General features: G+C 40.9%; 1 protein-coding gene across 1 annotated transcript; it reads right to left on the bottom strand.

The window, feature by feature from the left end:
• Positions 1 to 1,272: 1,272 nt before the first annotated feature.
• Positions 1,273 to 11,589, bottom strand: LOC101878792 (adhesion G protein-coupled receptor F4). Its single transcript, XM_005146498.4, has 9 exons — positions 11,439 to 11,589; positions 8,751 to 8,852; positions 7,822 to 7,858; positions 7,522 to 7,682; positions 6,601 to 6,870; positions 4,872 to 6,236; positions 4,107 to 4,148; positions 3,960 to 4,019; positions 1,273 to 2,242 (listed from the first exon to the last, which is right to left on the bottom strand). Exons 2-9 carry the CDS (start codon positions 8,826 to 8,828, stop codon positions 2,237 to 2,239), a joined length of 2,019 nt encoding a protein of 672 aa, XP_005146555.2. The 5' UTR covers positions 8,829 to 8,852; positions 11,439 to 11,589; the 3' UTR covers positions 1,273 to 2,236.
• Between the last annotated feature and the right edge of the window lie 1,518 nt (positions 11,590 to 13,107).

The following is a 13,107-nucleotide window of genomic DNA, read 5'->3' as shown; positions in this document are numbered from 1 at the left end:
AAGATTCCTAGGCAAGACTCCTACTGAATTTCCTGGTATTCTGGAGAGGGTGTCTATAATATGGAAAGCCTCATCTCAGACTGTCTGTAGATGCACAGTAAAGTACTGCAGTTCAACACACACATGTGCACACAGGAGAGAAGAGCAAGGTGTTAGGCTGAGGTGCTATATAAAAAAAAAAATCCCAACATTTCATTATCAAAGTTTCATTGGTAACAGTAAAACTAACACAGAAGAAATTAATAACAAGCAAATTAAATGTGGTCCTTAAAGTGGTGGAAAATTGGGGTATTTTGAAATATATTGCAGCAAATTCAGGTGCAGAGCAGTTGTTTTCTCCATGCTGCAAACCACACAACACGGTTCCCTTCCTTCAGAGATACTTGAACAAAGCTCACAGCTGCAAAAGGCACATGCTAAACACTGACCAGCATCTTCACCTCACACCACACATCCTGTGCCAGTCTTTGAGCCATTCTTTAAAATGCAGTAGCCAATTCATAAATCAGGTTTACAATACTGCAGTGAAACAAACACCCTCCCCACCCCCCAGCACGAGAGGCATGGAGCTGTGATACTACATTGAAAAAGGTCATGCAGGAAGTTGGAGAAGATGCTACTGATGCAGGAAAGGGTTTAACAGAGACAGCTCCAAGATAGATGTACCTTATTAAAGGGAGGGGGAAGGGAAGGAAAGAAATAAATGCTCTCAGCACATCAAGAAGGAAGCTGAAGCACAGAAGATGCTGCTCAACACTAAAAAGCAGACTTTGGGGTAATGGTCTTTTAAAATTTGTTACAGAAGCATACAAGCCCCATTTATCTCTATTTGATCAAAGCTCTCCAATGTACAAATGTGCTGTATGAAAGGAGCAGGGATAGTCTCTTGCAACAAGACTAGTCTATGAGGAAAGATATAGGGGAGGAAGACAGGAGGAAGGAAAACATTCCTAAGGACAAAAACTCTCACAGCCCAGGGCAGAGCTCTGCCCTGCAGATCATCCCACCACAGACCCTGCTTCTCCCAGAACACCTGACTGTGGGTTTTCCCATAACACATATCCACATGCCCCACATCCCTCAGTTCATTTGCCAAGGTATTTTTCTCCCTCTTCAATGTGACACTAACCAGTATTATTTTGATTAAATCTTCTAGATGTCAAACTTACATGAAGCCACAGAGGGGTAAGTGACGTGTGACTTGAGTAATACCAGCTAATATTAAAGGGCATTATCTGCTTTTCTTGTTAGAGGAGGATAAGGACCACTTACTAGAAACAGTGACAAAATTTGAACTTTATTTCCATTGTAAGCACTGAATTGTCCTGACAAGAGGCAATAGCATTTCTATCACAGCTTTCATTAAGGAAGGGTTTCTCAGACCATGGACTGATATTCTAATGTAACTAGATATACCATCATCTCACATGGATGAACCATTTCCTTTGTTACCACACTGCACAGTACAAGGGAGATCTACAACCTCTCGATTCAACTCTGAAGCATACTCAAAGCTTGCTTCCCCACATCTAAAGAGGGAAGCTAATTATTTGCAGAGTGCTCTTTCTTGTTTATCTCTGTCATTGTCTTGCAGGACTGGAAAGGGAATGAAAATTCTGTCCTGCCAAAAAAGTGGCTTTTTACAATTCCTCTGAGAGACAAATTCTGAGATAGAGAGAACAAAAACTGAGGTGGAGAGAACAGCTGTAATGCAGAAATAGAGTTATGTTGTCCATCAGTCTGCAGAGACAAATGGAAATTATGACAACAGTGTCACCTAATAGAATCACTGTTTACCAAACACAGCCAAAATCAGCTAGATAACGCTTAACATCGGTACATCACATAAAAAATTAAATCACTTTAGAACAGCTCCGTATGCTGTACAGCTCCCTGCTGCACGGACATGGGAAAAAAAGAAATGAAGCACTGGAACTGCAAATGAGGACAAACTCTTCTCATAGCAGTTTTCATGAAGATAAGAAACATCTTTTATGTATCAGCATGTTTCCTCCAAGGGTTGCAGCAACACTGATGGTTTCCTGCTTCTGACAGCAGGGTCAGGGCCTTTTCTCTTCTGGTTTTCAAGATGCTTCCCGTGGTTGTGCTCCAAGACAGTGCTGTCCATGCTCCAAGCTGGTCAGTCACTTCAGCTCATCTCAAACCAGGATCTTTGTGTAAGAAGTGCTCCTTTTTTCTCCTACTGGTCAAATCCACTGAAGACAATTGTCCACTGCTAGGACTAGGGGAAAAGAAATCAGCAGGTCATATTAGAGATATCATCCATGAACATGGAGGCTCCATTTCAAACAGGAGGTGTCTCAAGGTCTTGCAAGAAATGCCACTAGAAGGTAATCTTAAAATCTGATCCAGAAGAAAGGCTTTTATGTGTCTGGAGAAACTAGGACACCTGAAGCAAGGGTCTGCATAACCCTTCTATATGTTTTACATAATCACCATTAAGCCCCCAGATATACAGTCCCATTCTGAAGCTCTCCAAAACCAGATATTTTCATTTTGTATTTTTAACAACTATTTCAGGTGTGACAAACTTTCCCTGCTGTCATGAGTCAAATTCATTATTGACATCCAAGTTTGCAAAACTGGATGACTAACATTTTCCTTCTATCTGTCATGCAAAGGTAAACACCTACATGTGGCCTCTTCCACCCAGGTGAGTGACAACATTGATTTAAGTTCTTAGGCACATGCAGGCATGGTTTCCACATCAAGTTTTGTCCAGTGAGATCAGTATATATCCTAAAAGCAAATGTTGCTGAGTCATGGGATTAGTGAAATTTCCAACTGCTGTTTCCTGAATATTAAATTGGTGGTGACTTGAGAGGATTTTAGCTTTCAAACTGTCAATCCTCACCTAAAGCCTAGTAAGATGTGAAACATCTTCACTGTTATTTGGATCCTGGATCTGTAAAAGCAGGACTTGTAATCCCAGTTTATTAAATATGGAGCAGTTACAAGCACTTCCTGTCTCTTTTTCTTCTGTTAGGTAGAAAGCAGTTAATTTTAGCAGAAGTTTGGGGGCTGGTCTTTTTGTTTGTTATTGGGTTTTGCAGTTTTTGTTACTTGCGTGTTTTTGTTGGTTGGCTTTTTTAAAGAGAGGACCTTCTGCACTGCATTTAAACTTAGCTTGCAACAGCAGTGCTGGGTGAAACGGAAAACTAAATTCAAGAGGAAAGATGCAGAGGAGAGGCAAACAGGCAGCTTCTCTTGAGCCAGATGACCCAAAGCACACCAGGCAATGCTGACAGCAGAAAAGAGGTATAGTTTCCTTAACCCCCCCCAATTTTTACCCTTATAACCCACAAACAGGGTATACACTGAAACTGACACTCTGCAGCTTTCAGTACTAAAATCAGAACTAACAGTCTGAAGAAAAACAAGGAAAGAATTTTCCAAAGGCCAAACCGAACTGACAGGTTTTTTTGGCAGACAGCAGGATCACTGCAGGCGATTATTCACAGCCAGCTAAAGGAGATTCCCTTGTATAAACATAGCATAAAACTGTTAAAGCCAGTACCAACTGGTACCAAAAGAAATCTAACAGTAGATAAAAGTTTTCCAGTAGAGGAAGGACACATTCAGTGATATCAACACATCAATTCTGCCTGTATTTTCCTAGAAGGCTGCTGAAACACAGTTTATTTTCTTAAGGTTTAAACATTTGCTTTCAATGCATTGCACTGATATCTATAAAAACCTCAAGCTCTTCTGAGTACACGACACTGACTAGCACTAAACACACTGGGTTCTGAGTGCTTTCCATCCTAAGCTCATATACAGCTAGATGCCTCTATTTCCTTCATCAAGCACTTGCTTTAGAAAAATGTGACAGTAGGTAAGATCTAGGGGCTGGGTCCTTTCTTTCTGTGTACAAATCAGAAGGCAACTTGGTAAATTATGATATTAAGGGAAAAGAACAACAACAAAAAAGTCTTTACCTTCGCTAGACTACACTTCCGCCTTGATGAAAGGCAGCTCATCCTCAAGGCTTCTCTCGTCTGTAGATTTTAAAACACACATTAAAGGCAACAGTTTCTCAGAGTGTAGAAAATAATCCAGAATAAGGGCTGAAGCGACCCAAGTACCTTTCTGTCCAGAAGTGTCCCGAACAACAGGATGAAGAATCCCTGCAAAAATTGCAAAACTGGTTAACAAAACCAGCATGACCACATGATGCTCCTTAAATGCTTCTAGATCCTACTTTACATTTTATATAGATATTGATCTCACCACTGACTTAGATAACAACAATGTGCAAAATGAGCTTATCCACCCAGGTCACATGGGCTCTCTGGGAATGTCAGGAATGGATATCTAACCCATGCTAATTCTCATTAGGAACTGGACTGATGGGTTACATACCAGGACTTTCTCAACCCACTCGGTAGCAGTGTTAGCTAAGAAGAGCTAAGGCAGACTGGGGATACAACAGCACATTAGGTAACAGTAGATGTTTATACTGATGAGTTAACCAAAACTATTTTCAATGCCAGTGAGAATTTTCTGCATACTTGTTAATTGAGAAGGATGAGACATCTTTGCAGTTACTGGACATTAACCAGGATATTTTATAATTAACATGAATCTGTAGTCTTAATTCCCCATCACATTTCACACCAACTAGTTTGTTCCATTACCCATCTGAATTTACTCTGTCAATGCAGCATGCCTAGTGCAGGCACCATGTAAAACAGTTGAGTCAAAAGGAAAGTTTTACATGCACAGTGCATACTGCCAGCCCCATTTTGACCTGCTATCTTTTCCCAGGCTCAAAGTCTAGACACACACTTATGATTTAAGCCCAGCTAGTAACTAAATCCCAACACTATTCCCAGTCTCAGAGAGTTTACCTGGAAGGCATTCAGTAGCGCAAATGTAACATGGAATGCCAGAGAGCGACTGTTGACAATGGTTGCTAATCCAAACCCCCAGGTAAGACCCAGAAGAGGTGTCAGAAGGGCAACATTTTTGCTAATTCGGATCATGCTGCTCAAATCTTGTGACTTGCAGCCTTGTCCAAAGGAGGATCGCCCAGTCTTCACCACAACCACTACCACCACTACCACATTCACAACAATGATACTCAGGGCAGGTACAACAAAGGCCAAAAGGGCTTTTGTCTCATACCAATTGAGCCAGCAGGCTCCACTCCTTAAATACCCATTTTTTGGTTCTGTAATAGCAACAGTGAGGATAGATATGACCAAAGGACATCCGTATCCAATACAGAATGCTGTAGCTATGAATGCAGATCTTGTTATCTTAAAAAAAATGAGTAACAATCCATAGAGAATCAAGAGACCGAGGGTAAACATCCAAAAAAACAAGGCAAGATAAAAAAAGTGGAGGAAAAAAGTGGCTGCTACACACAACTTATAGTTTAGAGCTGTATTGTGCACAATAGCAGCCAAGATGAACAAAACATCCGCAACAAGAAGCGATGTAGCAATGTTGATCAAACAAAAATGGCGCATGTAAGTTATTTCAGTTTTTGTTACATGATGCCAGACAACAGTTTCGATGATAAGGCAGAGAACTAAGCTGAAAATGGAAAGGCCTAACCCTACACGTGTAATGTAATCCAGCACTGCATTTCGTAGCATGGTGGGGGACATCAAAATGGAGAAGGATTTGAATGTCCGATGGTGATGCTTGCAGATGCAAACAACACTGCTGATGTTGTCAGACTTCATTTTGCATGCCCTGTTATCCCATCTCCTTTCAGTAGAGTGCCACCCTACACACTGAGCCTCAACATTCTCCAGTTTATTCACCTTTTCAAAGGTGAGCAAAACATGCCGGAGCTCTTGTGGCAGAGAAACCGATAACACCATTCCATTCACAGAAACAGGGTCCAACCGGCTGGTTTCTATGATGGCTCCAAGTGTTGGAAATGCAATGCTGATGGCTTTGGAAGTCTTGGGTAACTTCAATAGCTCTTCTTCTGGAATGATCACGTGCCCGGTGATCTTGGTTGTGGTATTAAACTCCATAGAAAAATCAAAGCTCTTTCCTGAACTATTCTTATGTACACTGTAGCCTTTTGTAGAGATGAAGTGTTCCTGTATGCTTTCTGACCCATTCCTTAGAAGAAGTTTCCCAGCAAATAAATTCACCGAGTCCAGTAATATTGAACTGGCATTTCTGTCCTTTACAAAAGCCCAGTTGGAAATGACTGAGCTGTTCAGAATATGGTTTGCTATCCTGCTGTAGCTCTGAAACAAACAAGAAAAAAATAAGTTACTTTTTGTAGTAAAATAAACAAATTACTATTCTACTGACAGAGTCTCCAGAAAGGCTCCTTTAATTCAAAGTTATTCTTATAAAGGGAATAATTTCCTTTGACAATGGTCCATCTAGTGTCAAACTGAACCATCTAATTGGCTTAAACACTAGCAAAATTTGCTATCCTGTTCATATCATAGTTCAAAAGATGATTGGAGAAGCAAGTATAAAGCAGGTGATCTTCATGTGACTTGCAGCCATCAGTTCCCTGGCTATTGACTGTAAAGACAAAACAGTGCATGGATGCTCTGGCAAGCTCAGAAACACCTCCTGAAACACCATAAAAGTAAATACCTGCATTTTTCCTCTATCAACATTAACTGATAAGAGCAGGGAAATCTTCTTTAGCAATTCCACTATATCAGCAATATTTCCTGGAATGGCTGGTGAAGACAGGATATCTGGGATGATGCATGAAAAATCAGCTTGGCAGTTACTATTCCCAAGGTCATCAGAACCAAAATATTTTTCTGCATCTCCAGGCTTCCCATACATTGGCTTTCCTTCCCCTACAAAAGGAAGATGTCCTCCAGAGCTTGGAAGGAGATCACGCACAGAAATCCTCTGGAGGGAAGAAAATAAATTTGAGGAAAATTAATGAACAGAGTGAAAATGAAGCTACATTTATTTTGTAGCTAAACGTTAGGTGCTTTCTTACTAGCACCTGAATATTTGTACATTTATTTTGTTCATTTCAACAACCAGGCAAGAGGTACAGTGCTGGGATGTGCAATGACCGTGCCAGGTGGCCTGAAACCCACTCAGAGACAAAGCTCACCTGAGAAGAATGTCTTGTACAACACACATGAAGGAAGGTGCAAGAATTAAATGCAGTGCCTCAGTCTTGAAGTGACTTGAATAAAGATCTTTATTTTTTGTTGAGGAGAATTTGCCATGAATTGTCTGATTATTACAGGTGTTGGCATTGCTCTCTTCTCAGGTTCATCCTAGTGTATCATTCTCTTGGTTTAGTTCCCCATGAGGAACATTAGCCAAGCGAACAAGGCAACTTCACTTCTGAAATACGTTTTCACACAAGAGTTTTCCAAATTTATTTCCTATTTCTTGATTTAAGATGAAGTCAAAGCTTCTTATCAAAGTAATCTGTCTTTTAGGATCCTCCACTTCTTAGGGCTGACAGTGTATAGAGGGAGGGGCTATCTTTGCAAGAAATTACGAGCCTAGGCCAAAGTAGGTGCATACCAGTTACCTAACCTGAAAAAGGGACTGAACATCCAGGTTTGCACAGGCATCTGTGAACATTTGCCACTTTCTGTCTTCACAGACAAAGCTCGTCTCCCCATGGAAGGAGGGAGAGCAAGGCTGAATACAAATAGCTCCATTATCTTTGCAGGGAATAAGATTTATACAGTCTTCTGAAAAACAAATTAAGCAGATGTCATTACAAGGTGTAAGATAGCATATCATGGTCTATGAGGTATCACTGGCATAAAGTATTGATAACTGATAATATCTCACAAAGAGCTAACAAAGACACATAGCTATTCACTGTACCTTGCTGATTAGCAGTCTTTGATTCTTTACTGAGAACCTGAAAAATAAGAAGTTGAATGAAGATTGAATGTTAAAATAAATATGTAAAAGATGACTTATTGGCACAAGCCAGAAAGGTGTTTCCAAGGGCAAAATAGTCCTTTTGGGGTTCAGAAGTCTTTTCAAGGTGCAGAACGCAGAGCTCATGGCCCTTTGCTCATACAGGCCAACTGACAACTCTCTACTAACAGTTCGTTTCTATATATTAAGCTTTCGGTTGCACTCTTCTACTGTGAAGTGACATACTTGGCTAGTGGACAGGATCACACATGCCTCCAGCAGTTATTCCTTCATCAGAAAGCCTGTATTAGGCTTAAGTTCTCCAGTTATTTCTCATGTTAATAAGAATGTGACTTGTTGGTGAGAATACGCAATCTATATGACTTTTGCCATAACGTACAGATACAGTTCTACAAATGCACATACAGGCAGGACCACTTACTGGGACTGTGTGTCATACGGCCAGGCACAATCCAGAATAAGTTCCGTCACTGCTTGCTGAAATGGTCTATCATCTACAAGAAGCCAAACCATGCCAGTCTAGAAACAAAGCTTGGCTACGCAACGCTTGGGAATCACACTGTTATTGCTGGGTAGAGCAGGCTGAATAGCAGATTTCTACCATTACAACAGTTGTGCTGGAAGTTGCTTGGCATACTGAACATATTGACTACCTCAAAATATTTTCTCCTGTAGTAGCAGGACAAGGGGGGAATGGCTTTAAACTGAAAGAGTGGAAATTTAGATTAGATATAACAAAGGAGTTCTTCCCTGTGAGAGAGGTGAGGCACTGGCTCAGGTTGCCCAAGGAAGCTGTGGCTGTCCCATCCCTTTCAGTGTTCAAGACCAGGTTCAGTGGGGTTTGACCAATCAGGTTTAATGAAGCTTACCCTGAGAGCAGTGCGTGATGCAGCTGGGAAGAAGTGCACAGCCCAGAGGAGCAGGCAGTGGGCTACCCGCGCATCCATAACCTCACACTTGCTGCTTTGTCCCTGGAAGAAAGATATGTTAAAGAAGCTTAGATATCACTGTTTTCACTTTTGACCACAGTCTTGTTGCTAATAAGAAAGCACCAAAACCGATCACAAAGACTGCCCTTACTCAGCTTGCAAGGTGATTTTCAGACATTTGGCATTTATTAATTTTTTTACTGAGAATAATTTGTGAAACTTTTATTGAAAAAAAACCACTGGAAGTTACTGCATTAATAGTTTACTGCATTACTGAAAGATGGAGAGCTTATTATAGCCATTCAACCTGCAGGGCCATTTTAAAGTAATTTAAAACAGCCTCACTCTACTGGGTTCAACACTGCTACTCCCCTGATGAGACCAGCTATGTCAGGTAGGAAGCTGGAGCCCCCAGGGCTCAGATATCAAAATCTGAGAAAGAAGGACCAGGCTGAAATAAAGCGTTATTTGCTCTGCAGAAGGATTCAGGCTTCTGCTCCCACCACCAATTTCCCATGGTCCTCAGTAAAAGCTTAATATCCTGGGAAGCAACTTTTTGAGGCATATTTGCTTCAGGAAGACAATCTAGTAAAGGGAATGAAGGAAAAATAACATGTCACATCAAATCTCATTACTAGATGCTATACGTGTCCAAGGTAAGTGCAATAGCTTCTGGGATTCAGAAGTAGATTAAGCCCTGTACTTAAAAAAAAACAGATAAAAATAAAAACAAAAAATTGTGTGCTAAAACACTAAAGCAAGAAAAAAATGCAGTGTCAAAGCAGGACAATGGATAGATTTCAGGAAATGCATACATGAACAGGCTCATCACATCACCATGCCTTGATAAGAGCCACTGAATTTTTCCCCCTCAAGACATACTGATCAGCATAGACAATGCTGAAATACAGATGGCCCAGCACAGATAGAGCAAAGATGTGTTTTCCTAACTAGGAAACTCCAAGCTCTCAGTATGTGACAGCATGAAAGGGCCAGGCACACAGCTGGCTGCCCTTCATCTGTGACATTTGCTCTCCTTACTGTATTTTTAGATCTGCAGGTTTATTACTTATGAAAAGATCATAAAGGGAAGAGCTAGATCAATGCACTGAATTCCTCTGCTAGCTCTAAAGGAGAACCTTATGCCAACCTCTTGAATTCAATTGGAATTAGTAAAAGCATTTTCTGGGTTTAAGCTAGCAAACATCAGTTCTTCTAAGGAAATGAAGTGGATAAGAAGTGAACTGAAAGACTCAGATTAATATTGCTTAAGAACAGGAGGTGGCTGGGAATCACCTACAGGTCTGAAGCAAAGGGTTGTATCAAATTATTTTCCAGTTTCTGCATTTAATGTTTACTGTGTGCTTGTAGCCCTAATCCCATTTCACAACTGGGAATCGTTGAGCTCATCATGTTTCATCACTAATACATACTCTATCCGTATTTAATCACTGATGCAACTCCACCTAGGGCTGTTACATTTACATGAGGCAGAAATCTGGGACAACTCGATGTATTTAAGGCTCACCGAGTTACTGGCCCATGTTACCAGTAAAACACTGATCTCGCCCAGTTACACTGCTTGACTCATTGTGGAAACCACTTGGCCTCACCACTACAAGAACATGCCAAGGTAATCACAGCACAGCAACAGAAACTTAGAGCAAAACAAGTATTACAGCAGTAAGTCACTGCCACTTCAGGGAGAAAAAAACCAAAACACACATAAGGCCATGTGAAAGCATATACAGCTATTTCTCTCCTTCCGAAACATCCAGTTATAGTACTCATATATCATCCTCCCGCTAATCACGTAATACTGCCATTGATGTCCCCCTTTTTAAAAAGCTGTAAACACATAACTCCTCTCTTCCAGAGATTTTTGTTGTATCAGGACACAGGCACATAAGCAGCTGAGTTGTCAAAACCCTCTCACATGGAAGGGACTTTCTAGCAAGAGAACACTTCTATGCCACCCTCAGATATCTTCCACTCAATTCAGGAAACTCACCAGCTGCCCATCCTCCTTCCACAGCTCATTTCATTTGGTCACAGCCCCCCAGGAGGGCAAAGCCCTCAATAAGAGTGAAAGAGTGAGGAGTGAGGCAGTGCAGCTAGGCAGTGGTGAGGAGAGAGGAAAGAGCCTCATAAACCAGTAAAAAATAGTAAAAAGATCATGTATTTGAAAAGTAATATAATGTTGGTTAACATATCACAGCCTTAAATTCAGAGACCTTACTCCACGACTTCTGTTCATTTAAAATCAGTGTTTTGCATCACACCAAAAAACTATCCCTCCTTTTCCCCTACCTTAAGCACTTTCTTGTCTTTATTCCAGCTTTGTTTCACAGTTCTGAGAGAATAGTGATCTTTACAGTAACTTTAAGAAAATTTCACATTTTCTTTAAAGTGACAACACTGTGATTAGAGACCAATTACAAAATGACAAGCAAAAAGATCAGAGGATAATTAAGATAGCTATTTCCACAGACAAAAGAATATAGAACTGACAAAATAAATACAACCTAAGTAATTAAGTACATTTTACATTATGAATAAATCAATTTCACAGAGCACTGATATATTGCAAGCTGTTCTGGAAGAATGCTGTTTTGGGATAGTACTCACTGTTTCGAGAAGTCTGGGTTCTACTGTGAGCAAAATTAACACAGCCCGAGATCCTTAAGATATCCCCTACAAGCGTCTAACCGTTCATCCATTGCCATCATGCTCCAGCCTCACTCTCACAGTCTTACCCAGCATTGCTTGGGTGCTCTGATTAATTTAATTTTTCCATGAAGAAATAACCTTGGGCATCAGCCTACTTCTTTTCTTGCCCAACTGGAATAACACTGAGGAACCTTCATACGACAATATAGGTATTGCACTGCAAAATGACAAAACAAGTTACAAACACACCCACAAAGCTGCCAAATCACTGTCTTTGCCAGGAGTCCACACAGATGAATCACACCTGTGTGGTTTGTACCCTTCCTCCTGGTGGAGGCCGCACCTTCTACTCTTCTGTATTTAACAGATTGCAGAATCATGGAATGGTTTGGGTTGAAATCTGCCACTGAGGAAGGGACACCTTCCACTAGACCTGGTTGCTTCAAACCCCATCCAACCTGGCCTTGAATACCTTGAAGGATGGAGCAGCCACAGCTTCTCTGAGCAACCCATTCCAGTGCCTCACCACCCTCACAGTAAAGAACTTCTTAATGCCTAATCTAAATCTCTCATCTTTCAATTTAAAGCCATTCCCCCTTGTCCTGTCACTACTTGTTCTCATAAAAAGTCCCTTTCCTTCTAAAGACCAAAAAAATTTCATTATAAAAATCTGGTCAAGTAAACATATTACCCTTCATAAACCAAAGATGACATTACTGACAATATCTTGCCCAGCTAAAAAGCTCAATCAGCAAGTAATTTTGTTTAGGGGCTGCATCCATTAAAAGGGGCAAGAGCTGTCTGGTGAACCTTGTGCTATGTTTGCTGTCAGCTTGCTTAATACCAACTCACCTCTAATAGGCACATTTCCAATTATCAGAAATTTACAGCAAATTGTTTGTCCTAACAGAACAATTCTGAACATTCTCTCTACTCATACGGCTGCTTTGGAAGAGCTTTTGTCACTAATCTTTCCACAGTCCTGCAGTGAGCTTGTCATGAGCTTAGAGGGTTTCCTGAGATAATTCCCACCAGTCCTCAGACACAAGGTAGGTCTCTGCTGTCAGCCCAAACACAGATGTTTACTTTTCTGTTTTGATATAGCCAGAAACAAGACTTTTTCTGCATCACACACTGGTATCAAGTAGGAATTAAGCCAAGCACAATTAGGAACAGCCAACACAATGTGGAAAGGATGTATGATCTGTGCTTGAAACAATACTGTGTAGAGATGAATTAAAAGGTGGCACCTTAGTAATTTTTTTAAGGGTGAAAGACCAGATCATGTCAAGATATGGATACCGGTTCAAAGGCTTCTTCCCTAAACACCTGGGTTTGTGCTTCTACACAGTCCCTGAACCTTTGCTACAATGGCAAGACTGAATACCCCTCTATTCTCAAACAACTCCTCAACCTAAGCAATAATTCCCTGAAGGACATGAAGGCTGGCTTTCTTCAACACTCAGAGCATCCTAGAAGGAAGAAGTGTGAATCTGTGCTCCCCAGGGAGCTTAGAAAGAGATTCAAACCATGGCTTCCAAAAAGCAAGAAGCTACTCTAAACCCTGAACCCAGCACCAGCAGTCTCATACTTTACAAGCTGTAGAGGTGATTTGTAATGGTTAAGG

Source organism: Melopsittacus undulatus, chromosome 3, assembly GCF_012275295.1.
Source record: "Melopsittacus undulatus isolate bMelUnd1 chromosome 3, bMelUnd1.mat.Z, whole genome shotgun sequence".
Taxonomy (NCBI): domain Eukaryota; kingdom Metazoa; phylum Chordata; class Aves; order Psittaciformes; family Psittaculidae; genus Melopsittacus; species Melopsittacus undulatus.
This window is presented reverse-complemented; position numbering and strand designations above follow the sequence as displayed.